A 15,132-nucleotide genomic window follows, 5' to 3' on the forward strand; every position below is an offset into this window, starting at 1 on the left:
AGTGGAGAAGAAGACCAGAGGTGGGGCCACCGAGGAGGGGGAAGCAGAGGAATCCCTTGAAGAGATGAGGCAGAGAGTTGCCATTAGCTAACTTGAGAGAATCATTCCCTTGGAAGGAGATGAAGTTGAGGAGGTGAGACAGGGGCACCCATGAGGGGGCCACTCCTTGGGCTGGTGAGAAATGAGGGTGGCTTGTAACTAAGTGCTGGCTATAGCTATAGATTTGAGAAAAATCTTGAACTTTATAGTTGGTTGGAAATAGACTGACTGTAGAGCAAAGTGTCAATGATGCTCTTTGAGTTTCTGGCAGAGATAACTGGGTGAACACAGGTTCTCTTTACTGAGATGGGGCAACTGCAGGAAGGGAAGCTGCTGAGGAAGACGCTGGGCTTCAGGGTTTTCTTTCAGGCTTTTCGTGGTGCACTGGCCATTTAGGTGATACTAAAATATTAGCAAGCCGCAGGGCAGTGTCCATTCAGCATGAGCAAGACCAGGGTTTCAGAGTTGGTTCTGGAAGTTCCTGATACCTTCAGTTAATCCCTCAGTTGCCAGGTTGTGAACAGTCCCTGGGTCTTCTGTAGGTGAAGAGGCAGGCACTGGAGATCTTCCAAGGCTCAGGCCTGGGGTGATTACCAACCAACATGAAGTCATTTCTGTTGTGAACAGACCTATGCATAGGGGTAGATGCTGGTCTTGGCTGTGCCACACTCAGTCCTACTTCTGAGGCCTAGAAAAAGACAACCTGCGATGTAGCAGCTGTTGCACAAAGAGCCTCTGTCTCTGCCCTGGAGGGCTGTCTCAGTGTGCCTGAACCTACACTCTGCTTCCTGCTCCAATCATGCTGTTTCTTCTCCAAGACCTGAGGCACCCAGTGCAGAGGGCGGGGCAGAGTCTGCTGCACTGCTTTGGACAAGCTTTCCCTTTCTAATGGTGGAAGGAGCAGGAGAAGGGTGGATTCTTCAGGCTGGAGCCCCAGGGCCTAGTCTCTACAGATTCCCCTGCAGCCTAGGCCAGGCCTTGCTTCTTCTCCACGTCCTGGGAAGCAACTACCTCTCCACACGAGGAAGCAGAGCACCCAGCCTTGGCTCTGGCAGCAAGGTTTGGGTCTCTGAGTGCAGATTCAGAAGGCCCCTGAACCTTGTGAAGCTGCTGTGTTTAGAGAGCTCCAGCCTTTCACAGCAAGTAAGTTGGTTTTGAGGACACTTGTAGGTCAAGAGGAGGAAGCAGGGAGCAGCTGGCTGTGAGGCAGAGGCTGAGAGTGAGGTGAGGCTGGGGGTGGGGTGGTGGCTACAGGAAGACCTGGGGGAACCTCCTTGAGGATCCTTTACCCTGAGACAGAAATCTTCCAGAGAGAGGAAGAGGATTCACCCGTGGGTTGGGAACTGGCTGGGCACCTGGTGTGTGCAGGGCCATGTCCTTGGTCCTGAGCAGGAAAGGATGGGGTGGGATTGAAATGAAGGTGACTGATACAAGCAAACATAAGCAGGACAGGGTGCCTGTGATGGGAGCCACTGTCTCCTTGGGAAAGATGTAGTCTGTTCTGCTGCTTCTCAGTGATTCCCTGCTCACAGTTAGGGGACGACAGAACATAAGCAGGACTGGGCTTGCCCTTCATGGCAAGGAGACTGGGTCTGGGCCCTCTGTCCTGGGGAATCACTGGTGTGTGCCAACAGTGGAGAAATAGAGGGACAGTTTCTCCCACAGGCCCAAGGTGCTGAGGAAGGAAGGGCCTGGTTTTCTGAGCAGGGTGGGCCTGCCCTGTGGTGCAGTTGGGGTGGGAAGGGAAGCAGTGTTTTTTTACCCCAAGCAAATCTAAAGGTTCTCTAGCTGCAGAGGCTTTCAAAAGGGCAGGGAGGAGTCTAGGCTCAGCCCTTTGTTGGTATGAGGAGTGTGTGGGGCCTCCCACCCCATTAGCTTACTGAGTCAGTAGGGAAGGCTGTGCTCCGGCTGGGGACTGTTGCCAGCCCTGAGCCCTGCTGTCCCCTTTGAGGTCCCACTGCTCCCTCGGTCTTCACCTGCCTCCTGCCCTGCCTCTCCCCAGCTTGGGGGAAATGGAAGACTGCTCCAGCTACTCTGTGCTCTGCCATCTCACCTCCCTGCTCCTCCTCATCCAGCTACTCACTCGGGGGGCTGCAGGTGAGTGTGTCCCCACCCCTCTTCCTGTGTCTCCCTCAGGGGGGTGGGATTCCTGGTGAGTGGGGTCCCCAGGTACCCGGCCAGTTCTCTCCACCAGGAACAGTGGCTGTTGGTGGAGGCCCTTCTCTAGAGAGGTTATGATTCTCCCCATCTACTCATTGTAGTTAAACATTTAAGAACAGTCACCAAAGCATAAAAAAAGGATGAGACCTGACCAATTGTCCAGAGGAGTGTGTGATGTTTTTAAAAAGTCAGCTGTCAAATGAGAAAACACTTCTTTCTTCTTTGTTTCCTGGCTCTATTGGTATTCTAAGCACTTACTAATTTATCAATTCATTGCATTCCAAGAATACTTTCATCACCTGGTTCCAGTTTTTAGTTTACAGTAATTCAGTACAGGAGAAAGACATGGGCACATAAAGTTCAGGGTAGGAACAGTGAAGTTCCTGGGTGTGGTTGAGTGACCATGAGTTTAGACCAGGGCAGAGGCATGCCCTTTGGTCAGTTTTTAGTCCTGTCCTAGGAGGGACCAGGTTAGAGCCGTGGTTCTCAAAGTTCGGTCTCCAGATTATCAGTGTCAGCTTCCTGAGGAACTCCATAGAAATTTATATTCTTGGGTCCCCAGACCTACTGAATCAGGAGCTCTGGGGGTGTGGCCCAGTGATCTGTGGTTCACGAGCCCTCCTGCTGATTGTGATGCACACCGAAGTTAAGAATCTCTGGCCCAGAGTGTTTCACAGAAGGGCGTGAAGAAGGGAGCAGAGGCGAATAAGGGAGTCATTTTGACATCATTTTTGGGTCACGAGGTTGTTGTCAGAAGATATTTCCCTGATTCAGAATTGTTACTCATACCATCAGGTCAGGATGGATTGACACCTGCCGCCACCTGCCTGGGCCTTCCCACCTGGTGGTGTGTTCCCTGCCCCAGTCCAGTATCTCCATGTTTCTCACTCTCATGTCTGTGTCCACAGAGTTCTTGGTCATTGGCCCCTCAGAACCCATTGTGGCAGTGCTGGGTGGGGACATCACACTGCCCTGTCGTGTGTCCCCGGCCATGAATGTGGAGAACATGGAGCTCCGGTGGTTCCGCTCCAAGTTCTCTGAAGCTGTGTTCATCTATAAAAATGGCTGGAAGCAGGAGGACGAGCTGATGGCCCAGTATGCAGGACGGACCTCTCTGGAGAGGGAGCTTCTCACCCAGGGGGAGGCTGCCGTGCGCATCCACAAAGTTCAGGCTGCCGACGACGGGCTCTATTCCTGTTTCTTCAGAAAGGGAGACTTCTATGAAGAGGCCAATTTGGAGCTGAAGGTGGTAGGTTAGTGACTTGATCTGTGCTCCTAGAGTCTTGGAGTGCTGAACTTGGGAGGAACCTGAAGGACTGTGTAATTCAGCTCCTCATTGTATAGATGAGAAAAAGGGGGCTTATTCACTCATTCATGTTTCACTAAAAATACATAGAACCCCTACTATGTGCCAGCTCCTGTTCTGAGCACCTGGGATATACCAGTGAACCAAAGATCCCTGCCCTGTGGAGTTGCAGTGTACAGACAATAAATAAACACACAGATAAGTAGGTTATAGAAGCTGTGAAGTGGTGGTAGTAGTTACGATAAAAGGCCAAGTAGAACAGGAGAAGGGGACTAGGATGTGGGGTGAGAGAGGAAAGACAGGCTTCACTGTCACATAGGGGCTTAAATGGGGTCTTGTTGACAATCAGAGCAAAAGTTGAAGGAAGTGGGGATTTGGCCAAGTGGCTATCTGGGGGATGAGAACGCTAAGCAGAGAGAACGGCTTGTGGGAAACCCGAGGTAGGAGTGCGGCTGGTGTGTTCTGGGCACACAAGTTGGCCCTCATGGTTTGTTTGTAAGGTGAGTGAATGGGAGGTGGTAAGAGGTGATGATACCGGAAAAAAGAGATGTTCCTGGTGAAGGGTGGGATTGATGAACACTGCCTGCCGCAGTGAGGAAAAGTTCACAGGGAGCACTCGCCTGAGCAGGCACTTGAGTTCACCAGCCAAGGTCCCAAAGAGACTTGAGTTTGATGGACTGGGATGTGAGGAGGCAGGTGATTATGGTTTTGAGCAGTTAACAAACAGTCCTTGTGGTCGGAATATGTGTGCCTTGAGGGGCACAGGTGGTAGGAATTGGGGGTAAGTAGAGAAGACAGTTGGGAGGAAGGCAGATGCCAGATCATCTGGTCACTGAGGAGAGTGCACAGAATGTGTGGGGAGTGTGCCCTTTGCCAGCTGTGAGGACGGATGGAAGGTAAGCAAGGCTGGGGGCATGGATGCAGTTGCGAGGTGGGGAGGGTGACTGCCAATCTTCATGGAGCGGCACTGAGGTGAGCAGGAGGGATCAGACATCATGAGGTTTACAAAGTAGAGCAACTGAGTGTGTAGATTTGGGGACATGGACAGCTTTCTGGCAGAAGTGGGGATTCCTGGGGTTTGCTTAGGTTAGTAATGAATGAAAATACTTTTCTTATTGAGTAAGCATTACACCAGAATATGGCAATTGTCATAGGCACTTTACTAATATAGTTGAGCAGCAGATACAAAACATTGCATATGTGTTTTAAAGATAAACCTACTAATCCTCAGGAGAGAGAACTTGAAAGCACCATGGTCACACAGAGTTCACCCTAAATTATCTGGTAGTTGGGGTGACTATGTTAGCTAATTGGGGGAAAAAGAAATTCTCATATTCTTTTAAAATGATTATTTATTTTTATTTAAAATGTTATTATTTTTAATTTTTAAAAAGATTTTATTTATATAGTTTTAGAGAGAGGGGAAGGAAGGTAGAAAGACAGAGAGAAACATCAGTGTGTGGTTGCCTCTTGCACACCCCCTGCTGGAGGCCTGGCCTTCAACCCAGGCATGTGACCTGACTGGGAATCAACCCGGTGACCATTTGGTTCACAGGCCTGCACTCAATCAACTGAGCTACACCAGCCAGGGCCCAATTCTTATATCTTTGTGACAGGAAGTGGCTTTACAACTTAGAGCATGGTGCCCACTGAGGTTAGATGCCTCCCCTCCCACAGGAAAGGGGAAAGTAGGGTGCTATCTCTCTTGATGCTAACATTTCAAAGAGATGGCTCTACTTCTCTCCCTCAGGTGTGGGCTCTGCCCCTCAAGTGCGCATCACAGGGCCTGAGGAGGATGGGGTTCAAGTGGTGTGCACAGCCTCAGGGTGGTTCCCGAAGCCCCAGGTGCAGTGGAGAGACCTCAGTGGAGAGAAGTTCCTGGTGTTCTCCGAGGCCCATGCCCAAGACGCTAAAGGGCTGTTCAGTGTGGAGGCCGCTCTGGTGGTGAAAGACCGTTCTGTGGGCAATGTGACCTGCTCTATGCTCAATCCCGTCCTGGGCCAGGAGAAGGCGATGGCCATTTTCATCCCAGGTCAGAGCTGCTCCCTACTCCCAGCAGAGCTGGAGGGGGGTTGGGGCCCTGAGTGTGCTGGGCTGGGCTGGGCTGTCCTGAGCTGTGCCTCTGATGGGGTCTCTGTCTGGGTGCAGAACCCTTTTTTCCCCAGTCCTCTCCGTGGAAACCAGCTTTCCTAGTGAGCCTGACCGTGCTGGGACTCCTACTCCTTGCTGCTGGCTATTACACCCAGAGAGAGCATTCCGCAAAGCTGCAGGAGCTGCAAGAACAGAAGACTCTGTGCCAGGCTAAGGAGCAGGACAGGCAGGCAAAGGAGGAGATGCTGAAGGCCAGAGGTAAGGCAGGACAGGGCCCAGGGCGCAGGGCCTAAGGCTGGCTGGTGTGGCAGGCGGTGCTGAGAGGAACAGGCAGATGGCCGCATCAGGGGCCAGGGCTCCAGCTCTCCAGGGAGACCCAGGGTCTTTGGTCCAGAGCAGGTGGCTGTGGAGATCCAGGGAGGGCAGCTGGAGGCTCAGGTGCATCTGGAGCTGGCACTTCTAGGATATAGAAAGGTTGTCTGGGAACACTGTCTTTCCTTTTTTTAGGGATGGGAGTTCATGCCTTTTGTTCACTCTCTTTCAGATAAACTCCAAGCAGAACTTGGTAAGTTTTGCTTTTCCTCCTGATCTCTCTGTCCCCTTCGTGGGAGACATTCTGGTTCTTAGCTCACCTGTTTCTGTTGCTGTCTTTCAGATTGGAGGAAGACAGTTTACCTGGCTGGTGAGTGATTCTCCACATGTCCTTGACGCTCCTGTCCCACCTGTGCCCAGGTGTCCCTCTCCTTGTTTCTGTCTCGGCACACACATGTAGACACCTTTCCTTGGGCAGAAGTGAGAGCTCGTGGGAGGCAGAACCCTGCTCCATGGGATCTTGCAACTGGGGCTGCTGTTTCCCATCTTGTGCTTGGCAACCAGGCATGATGGGTAGCTCCTAGATTCCTGGTCATGCATCCTGGGTCTCATTCCAACTCAGACATAGCCACTATGTTGCTAATTTTCTAGCCTTCCATGCACCCGGCTCTCAGCAGCACCTGGAAAGGAGCCGCATAAATGAATAGGGTCATCAAGGTTAGGATTGTGACCTCAGCCTTCCCCAAAAACATCATCTAGGAAGAGTTTGTTCTTTCTGGGTTCTGAAGGTATTAATCAAAAAGTCCTGGGCAAGGACTGGGTTGATCACACATAGGAATGTGACAGATGGGCTGTCGATGCCCCCAAACAGTGATGTTTATCTTTGAAATCATTTATCTGAGAAAGATTGGCCGCTTTTACCTCAGAGCTCAACTCACCTCCCTGTCCTTAAATCAATTCCCATTTTGAGTTATTTGCCAAGTATATGTTTGCCAGAAAAAGATTGGATATGAAAGTGCTTTCTTACAATTATGGAATAATTTATATTTTATTTCCTAAAATATTTTCAAACACGTAGTATACTTTTTGATTCTGAATAGAAACACTGAGCAGCAGGTGGAACGGGAGTTTTTGAGGTTGACTTGGCACAGAACGGCTGACTGACTTGCCAAAAGTCACCCAGCTGCAGCTGGCCGGTGCTGGAACTCCGCCTGTAATGCAGGCTTCCTGACCTGTGATCGGGGTCTCCCACAACACCTGCCATCTGGGCGTCGCAGAGGTCATCTCCTCTCCAGCCTCTCCCCCTGTAGATGGTCTCCCCTGCAGGACGGAAGAGGCCAGTAGACTCACACTGAGCAGGCTTGTTGTGGCTGAGGTCTCACCACAGTGTGTTCCCTTTCAGCCTGGAGGAAGGCCCAGCTGTATGCAGGTAAGTGACTCAGTTTCCGTGGCTTCGTCTCCCCAGCCTTGACCCTGTCCCCTTCTCTATCAGAGGACCTCACTCTAGGATGGGGTTGGCGTCCCTGTTCTCCTTGTCACTTTTGTAGCCTCCACCTGAAGAGTGTGGGGCCTCCTCCTTTTCTGGGCCCATCCTCTGCTGCAGGTTGCCCTCAGGGCTGGCAGTTCATTCTGAACACACCTTGTTCTACTGGCACTTCTCAGTGCAGTGACGGTTGCGAGGAGAGTCTGCGGGCAGGTAGTGCTGTGCAGGTCAGCAGTGTCTCTCTAGAAGATTTCTGAAACCCTGTTTGCCTCAGGACTCAGGTCTTCCTGAGAGGGTCCCTGGTTGTGGATCCTTCTTGCCCTGAATTTCCTCCCCTTTTTGGATCTAGTTTTGTTTTTTCCATTTGTTCCCGGTCCTCTGAGATACTGGTCTTTTCTGCTTCCTAGTGCTCTGATCCCCATGTAAGGTGTGTTTCTTCCTCTAAGCCTCCTTGGTTGCTGAGGAAGCAGTTGCTTTAGGGCAGGTGTTCTGAATCTGGGGTCCAGAACCTCCAGGATGTTTATGCTCTGGGGTGGGGATCTGTGAAAGGGTTAAAGTTATATGCAAAAGTCTGCGTATGTTTGTGTAACAGAAACAAAAATGCAACTTTTAATTGTCCACACCAATTATTTCTCCTTTTAGGAGAATTTGTATTTGCCTGAGATGCTTGGTCCCGGTTGTTTGTTAGGGCAAGGTGTGAAGATTGCCAGAGGAGAAACCTGCAGGAGTTGGAACTGTTTACTAGAGTAATGATGGAGAGCAAACCATGGAAGACCAGACTTGGTGGATTAGGGGGGAGTTGAGAAGGAGGTGGAATGGCCGAGATTCCACTTGTAGGGGTTTGGGGTGGCTCAGAGTGGTTGAAGTGAGACCACAGGTCACACAGCCATGGTGGCTTGAGTTGGGGAGTTCGCAGAGTGTTTGCAAGTTATTGGGTACACAAAATGTAATCATATCCTTGATGAATTTCAGTAAAGGTACGTTCATTTTTAGGCCATTTTGAGGTAACCATCTAATTGAGTTTTCCTGTGATGGTGGGACCATCTCAACCTTCCACTGGCAGTCAGGGCAGGAGTGTGGGGTGGGGGGTCCTGAGGCAATGACGGGTCGTCCGAGGAACCTTCAGTACTGGGGAGTTAAGGGTCTGTGCCCCCTGAGCATGAAAAACGTACCTTCCTCTGCTCCAGATGTTTCTGTTTATGGGCAGGGATACAGACCGAGAGACAGATCGGGGTGAACCGTGGGATGACGGAGGTCTTGCAGGGGTGTCCGACCTGTGGCCCACAGACCGCATGCAGCCCAGGATGGCTGTGAATCGTAAATTTACTTATAACATTGTGTGTTTTTTTGTGATTACGTGTCACAATGTATTTAAGCTGTGGCCCAAGACAATTCTTCCTCTTCCAGTATGGTGCAGAGACACCAAAAGGTTGGACATTCCTGCCTTAGAGAGCCTTACTGGTTCTCCCCAGGATTTGTTTCTATACAGTGATGATCGCCTCCCCCTTACCTGCAGAATTAAAGTGCATGTGTTTTAATATATATCTTATATCTTTTTTATTTTGTAAGGATAAACATCATTACATTAGAATCAGCATTTTCATATTGACAGGTTCATAGTGTGAGGTGAACAAATGTGTAATTTCATCTTATTCACAAAATTGGAAAAATAATTTTTAATTTAAAGATTTGCTGTAGAAATTAGATAAAGAATGTACTGAAGTGCAAAGCACTCAGTCCATTGTGGAGTGTCAGAATTAAATGGCAATTTTCCTCTCTCCTCCATCCCTTCTCCAGTTCTCCTTCTTAGGTGTGGCTGGTAGCCACAAATTTACAACCCAAATGTGCAAGAAAAACGTCATTTACTTATTTCTATAAGTGTTTTAATTTTATCTCAAGTCTCTATCTTGTTGGAGGCAAAGCAGAGATTTCATGGTTTTATGACATGTGTAAACTTTGCTTTGGCCAGTGAGGTTCCTTTCATCTTCCCTGAAGGGAGTATGGAGGTTGGAAGTGGTTATGTGGCCTTGGGTCAGTGCGGGAGGCGTCCCTGTGTTCTCCTTTTAGTCATTTTAGGTGCTCACCCCGGGGAGGCTAGCCTGATCTGCTCCTTAGGATCCTTGGGTTGCGGTCTGCTTAGGAGGGGCAGGTCCCATCTACCTGTTTAGAGGAATTTTTGGTTCCCCCCAGTCCTTCTCCCATCTCCAGGTCCTTATTCATATCTGTAAAGTTTCCTTTGGCATATGGTATTTGCATGTTCAGGGGCATAGGACATAGCATCTTTGTGGGGCTCACCACAGCAGGATTTCTCTGGAAGCTTCCAATCTTTCTGGGCAATTATAGGAGGAAACAGATGACTGATCCAATATTTTGGGTTATTTCTTGGCTCTTACTACTCATGAAAGGGGAAGAAAATTTATTACTGTCTGTCCTCTTACTGAATGCATGTCTTCCCTGCTTTAAACCTTTCTCTCCCTTCCCTAAAACTTCCCCATTGCCCCCTAACTGGGCAAGATTTCTCTGATGTTCTGTACCAAGTTCTCTTCACTCGTAGCTTATAGTCATCCTTTGAGACCAGCCCAGCCAAGCTGTATTCTCTCTACTCATGGCTCAGAGACACCCTACAAATTAGGCTCAATCAGTTCTTCATTAGAAAATGGACAGTTTGATTTCCCTGATTCTTTTCAAGAAAACCTAGCTTTCAGAACGGTTGTGTGGCTTGGGACTTGAGAAAGCAACTTGGGTACCCAAGTCCGGGCCTTTCAGCTTAGGTAGCTATCCAGACTCTTAATCCCTGAGCATTAAGCTTTATGGCTTAACATTCATGGGAAGGTTGAGACCTGATGGTTCTGTCAGTGAGTGTGTGTGCACGTATATGCCTCTGTATGCGTGTGTATATAAAAAAATAAATGCATGAGCTGAATGTTTCCAAAAACAATTCCCCTTGTCAATCCTGCATCAGTATGTTTCAAACAACTAGGCCCTGGTCCCAATGTGTGCAGCCTGTGAATCTCTGATGTGAAATGTGGTTCTCTTGCAGACTGGCGGCAGGAGAAGTTCCAGGCCTGTGAGTGACTATGTGCTTTCTGGGTGCCCATCCTGCAGCCCCTACAACTTTTGGCCTCTCCTTCAGTTCTCTGTGGTGATACACATGCTGGCACCATCAGTGGTGGTGGGCTGGGTGGCAGAGGCTGGCACCCAGGTAGCAGAGGGCAGTCCAGGCTGGTCCTCAAGGTTGCTCCAACATGTCTAATTCCAAATAAGTTTTGTGGTTCCTTCTCCTGCTTGGAGGGTTGTGGGCTTGAGTCATAAGGCTTTCATCTCAGGGGGTCATAGCCCTCCCTCCATGTAGCTAAGTGTCTGGTGGGTGATGGGGTGGTTGTGTGCCCTTGTTGTGGGGCTGAGGAGGGCCTTGCGTGATTGGTACCTCTCTCTGCAGGGTCTGTCACTCTGAATCCAGTCTCTGCCAGTCCCAGCCTTATCGTCTCTCCTGAGAAGACAAGAGTGACCTTGAAGGACACCAGTGAGGACTCAAACAGCACCTGCAGCGTGTTGGGCCTTGAGGGCATCACATCAGGGCGCTGTCACTGGGAGGTGGAGGTCACAGGTGGAGACAAAAGTGAATGGGCTCTGGGGGTCTGCAGGGAAGATGTGGAAAGGGAAGGCTGGTACAGAGAGTCCCCAGATAAGGGTTTCTGGGTTGTGGGGAAGTTTGGTTCTGAATATCATGCCTGCACTTTAAGTCAGACTTTGTTATCTCTTAGGCAGCTTCCCCACAGGGTGGGTGTTTTCCTGGACTACGACGAAGGGGATGTCTCCTTCTATAACATGACCGATGGTTCCCACATTTTCTCCTTCCCTCCGGCTTCCTTCTCTGGGACCCTCTTTCCATACTTCAGTTTGAGGTCAGAGTTTGGGTCCCTGACCATCTGTCCCATGACGGGTGCATCTGAGAGGCTCTCTGTGCCCCTTAATAATTCTCTGGAGGAACCTATGAGCCTCCCAGGGGCGGGGTTAAGCTCAGGCTCCACTGGTGATGAAGTTGAATCTCCACTACTGTCCTGAAACATGGAGGCCATGCCCCCTCAGTGTCCCTGTCCCCTCACTGAGGCTTTCCCTGGAGATGCCAACTCCCTGTGGCAAAGCCTCTGAGCTGAGCCCTGGAATGCTGAGTCTTCCCTTCCTGCTCTGCATTCAGACCCTCTGGTGTGTGGTTATGAGAATAGAGAATAGTCAGTTTATTCCTTGTGCATAGGAGCAGGTTATAAAAGTTGACTGAGCTGGTTTGGAATAGGCTATATTTTGGTATGGGAAGTTTTTTTTTTTGTAATGAAAAATATTTCATGAACTCGTTATAGTGTTTGAATAGGAAAGAGGATTAGGGGTAAATTACCCTGCAGGTTTAGGTGGAGTTTCCTTTATCCATTTGGAGTTTGGGCAGAAGAATGCAGAGGCTGAGGGTAGTCCCCACATCCATTTTGGGGGTTCTCACTATCTGACCAGAAAAGTTGGCCATCCAAAGTCTCCAGGAAAATGGATGGCTGCTGGACTTTTAGGAGGAGAGGAGTCTAATATTCTACTCTCTCTATTTCCTTTTCTGGGATGGGTGGAACACTTGTTTTTTCAAACCTCAGTAAATTTCTGTTACCTGTGAAAAACCTGTGCTGTGTTAATTTAGCGAATGAAGGAGAAACATCTGGGCTCCCCTTTAGTGTGAGCAAGGTTTCAGTCATCAATGTATTGCTTCTTGGTACTTCCAAGTCCAATGGTATGGTTAATGCAAAACCACAGCAAAGAAAAGGAAGCAGGACTTTGGGGAATGAAAGTGCATTCATTCTGCCAGGCACCGAGCTCTGACTTGCTATGGTTCTCACTAAATGTGGAAGACCTGGAGCAAGAAATAGAAGAAAGAAGACGATCAGTTCTGACCTGTGACCAATTACAGAAAGAAGGAGTGGAGTAAAAGCTTTGTATATTTTTTCTTTCTTGTTGTAAGTGTATGTTTATTTGTATATATTAACCATTTTCTTTTTCTTTCTTCTTACCCTTATGCTTTTATGTAAGTCGTTGGGGGTTATGTGTAGTATAGTCTTTAGGTATCAGACTAGTCAATGGGGCTATGAATTTCAGGAACTTTGCAATATAAATATAGCAATGTTTGATACAATGACTGGGACTTTCTGTCTCGACATTTTGGGGAAAGGGTGAGAATTTCTTCACTTGTAAGGGTAGCTTTGTCTTCATGCATGAAAATGTAATTTTTATATGAAAGTTCAAATTTGGTAAATGGTTCATATTGAAGCTGAGTAGCCAAAGGTGTGGACCGTGTCCATTATCAATTTATTGCCTCTTGGTTCCAAATCCACCCCACATTTGCCTTGTTTTGTGATCCTGGAGCTGGAACCTCCTCCCCCCATTTCTTCTTTGCCATTTGACACAATGTAGTTAGACTATGTCCCCTTTGCACTGCAGGGGGCGCTGTAGGACATGGCAGAGGAAGGAGATTCTTTTCTAGGGGTGCTTTTCTTCTTGATCCTGTGGGGTGACTGTCAGTGGCCTACAGAAAGCCCCCCAATGTTCTCCCATCTTTTGGTGAATTTGACATTGCAATAGTCTGTTTTCCAGAGGATAACTTTCTCAGGGATCTAAGCAGCACCCCAGTGGGAGGTTTCCTGCCCACCAGCTTTGGCCTGTGGCATGTCAGTGGACTTCTTCACCTTTGGGAGGGCTGTGGTCCCATCCTGACTAATAAGCCCTGAATCTGCCTTTTGGTGGGGGTCATCTCCCAAATGTCTGTCTTTCCGTGTCTTCTGCCTTAACTCTTGAGCTAGTGTCTGTTTCCTGTATCTGCTTTTTCTGTATCCCTTAGAGCTTTCTTTTACTTCTACTGGTAGTTAACTACTAAAACTACCTTCTGCTAGTTAATAATTTTTTATATAAAAATTTCCCTGTTCAAATTACTGATGTGGTTTCTGTCTCCTGACTGGACACTGAATCTAAACATCTAAACCATGATGTAGCTTGGAGGAAGGCATGACACTTCCCTGTGTGGGGGAAAGGGTAGCTGAGGCATTTACAAATGTTTTAAAATGGCTCACCTCAACAATAAGATCACACAAATACACTCTACAGGGTCCTAATGTGGACTTTAAGTACGCTATATATTCATATTTATATGTCATATTTATGCTCCCTACCATTTAGCTTGCCCCTTTGTGACACTATATTACCGTATTTGCTCACATATAATGCACACCCACATTTTGAGTGCATTATACACAGGATTATTATACTCATGGCATGTAATCATTTATACCAATGTATAAATAATGCACATCCTTATTTTTCCCTAAAAAATTTGGGCAAAAAATACACACTGTACATTGCAAAGTACAGTACTTTTGGATGAGCTATAGGCATATTTCCTTTGAAATAGACAAGGAAGGCATACATGTGATATGAATTATCCACACAAAGTAGGAGTAATTATTATTCCATTAAATAGGAGTTAGTTCAACAATGTATCAGTTAAACAGCCCTGGCTGGTGTGGCTCAGTGGATTGAGTGCTGGCCAGTGAACCAAAGGGTCGGTGGTTTGATTCCTAGCCAGGGCAGATGTCTGGGTTGTGGGCCAGGTCCCCAGTAGTGGGTGTGCGGGAGGCAACCACACATTGATGTTTCTCTCCCTCACATTCTCCTTCCCTTCCCCTCTCTCTAGAAATAAATAATATTTCAAAAAATGTATCAGTTAAACAAGTGGACCAGCTGCCTACATATTGCAATCCCAAGAACAATCATTAAGATAATCAGTATGGTAGAGTTTTGTCAGAATCGACCTATTTAAAAGTTACCTTGCCCTGGCTGGTGTAGCTCAGTGGACTGAGTGTCAGCCTGTGAACTGAAAGGTCAATGGTTGATTCTTGGTCAGGGCACTCACCTGGGTTTGTAGGCCAGGTTCCCAGTTGGGGATGTGTGAGGGGCAACTGACTGACATATCTCTCGCTCATCGATATTTCTCTCTCTTTCTCTCTCCTTTCCCCTCTCTTAAAAAAATAATAAAAATAAATAAATCTTAAAAAAGTGTTATCTAGGTGTACATTTTGTATTGAGTTTATCTTGGAAGTTATGGTGATCAAACTTGCAAACTCATTTTTTGAAATGTTTATTATTGTTATTTAGGAAAGTATTTAATTACACAGGAAATAGCTTTTTTCCTGGCTGTGTTTATTGCATCCACACTCCACAATGTGGACCTTCTAAACTTTAATCTGCCTTGGTTGTGCTGGAGCACAACTCACTTTGTTTCTTCAGGAGCCTCTCTGCCTCCCTTCAGGCACAGGTTATGTGAAGCTCCTCAGGTTTCCTAAGGTGCAAGCTAACCTGCAGGCTGGCTCCCCCTCACTGATCACAGAGAAAGGCTGCTGTAAGTCTTCATTTGAGCAGTACTACCCACTCTGGATGTTCTCGGAATTGTAATCTTTTACTATCTTTTAGTAACCCCTCAACTATTAGCCATAAAATCTTTTCTTTATATTGTTAAGAAAAACTATTTAAAACCTAGAAATAGGCAAGAATTTTGGTGTCATGTCCTGTCACTGTCACCTTGAGATATTAATAGGCTCCCACAAAGATTATTTGAGGTCTGTCCAAAAGGTATCCAGCCATATAATATGAAAAACAGAGACATTTACTGAAGAAGATGCAAGATACAAGAAACATTGTACATAGGACAATGATGTCT

At 47.8% G+C, this 15,132-nt stretch overlaps 1 protein-coding gene across 5 annotated transcripts; it reads left to right on the plus strand.

The window, feature by feature from the left end:
- Positions 1-891: 891 nt before the first annotated feature.
- LOC123810520 (butyrophilin subfamily 1 member A1-like) lies at positions 892-12,561 on the plus strand. 5 transcript variants are annotated; one of them, XM_045826325.1, is made up of 10 exons: positions 892-1,182; positions 1,991-2,136; positions 3,108-3,452; positions 5,256-5,537; positions 5,654-5,854; positions 6,141-6,161; positions 6,252-6,278; positions 7,311-7,337; positions 10,432-10,458; positions 10,831-12,561. In XM_045826325.1, exons 2-10 carry the CDS (start codon positions 2,052-2,054, stop codon positions 11,454-11,456), a joined length of 1,641 nt encoding a protein of 546 aa, XP_045682281.1. In that variant the 5' UTR covers positions 892-1,182; positions 1,991-2,051; the 3' UTR covers positions 11,457-12,561. The 5 variants fall into 5 exon arrangements, with proteins under 5 accessions (XP_045682281.1, XP_045682282.1, XP_045682284.1 ...); XM_045826326.1 differs by having other exon boundaries at positions 2,042-2,136; XM_045826327.1 differs by lacking the exon at positions 892-1,182 and adding an exon at positions 1,245-1,263 and having other exon boundaries at positions 2,042-2,136.
- The last annotated feature ends 2,571 nt before the right edge of the window (positions 12,562-15,132 follow it).

Source organism: Phyllostomus hastatus, unplaced genomic scaffold, assembly GCF_019186645.2.
Source record: "Phyllostomus hastatus isolate PE091 unplaced genomic scaffold, TTU_PhHast_1.1 phas_scaffold_60, whole genome shotgun sequence".
NCBI lineage: Eukaryota > Metazoa > Chordata > Mammalia > Chiroptera > Phyllostomidae > Phyllostomus > Phyllostomus hastatus.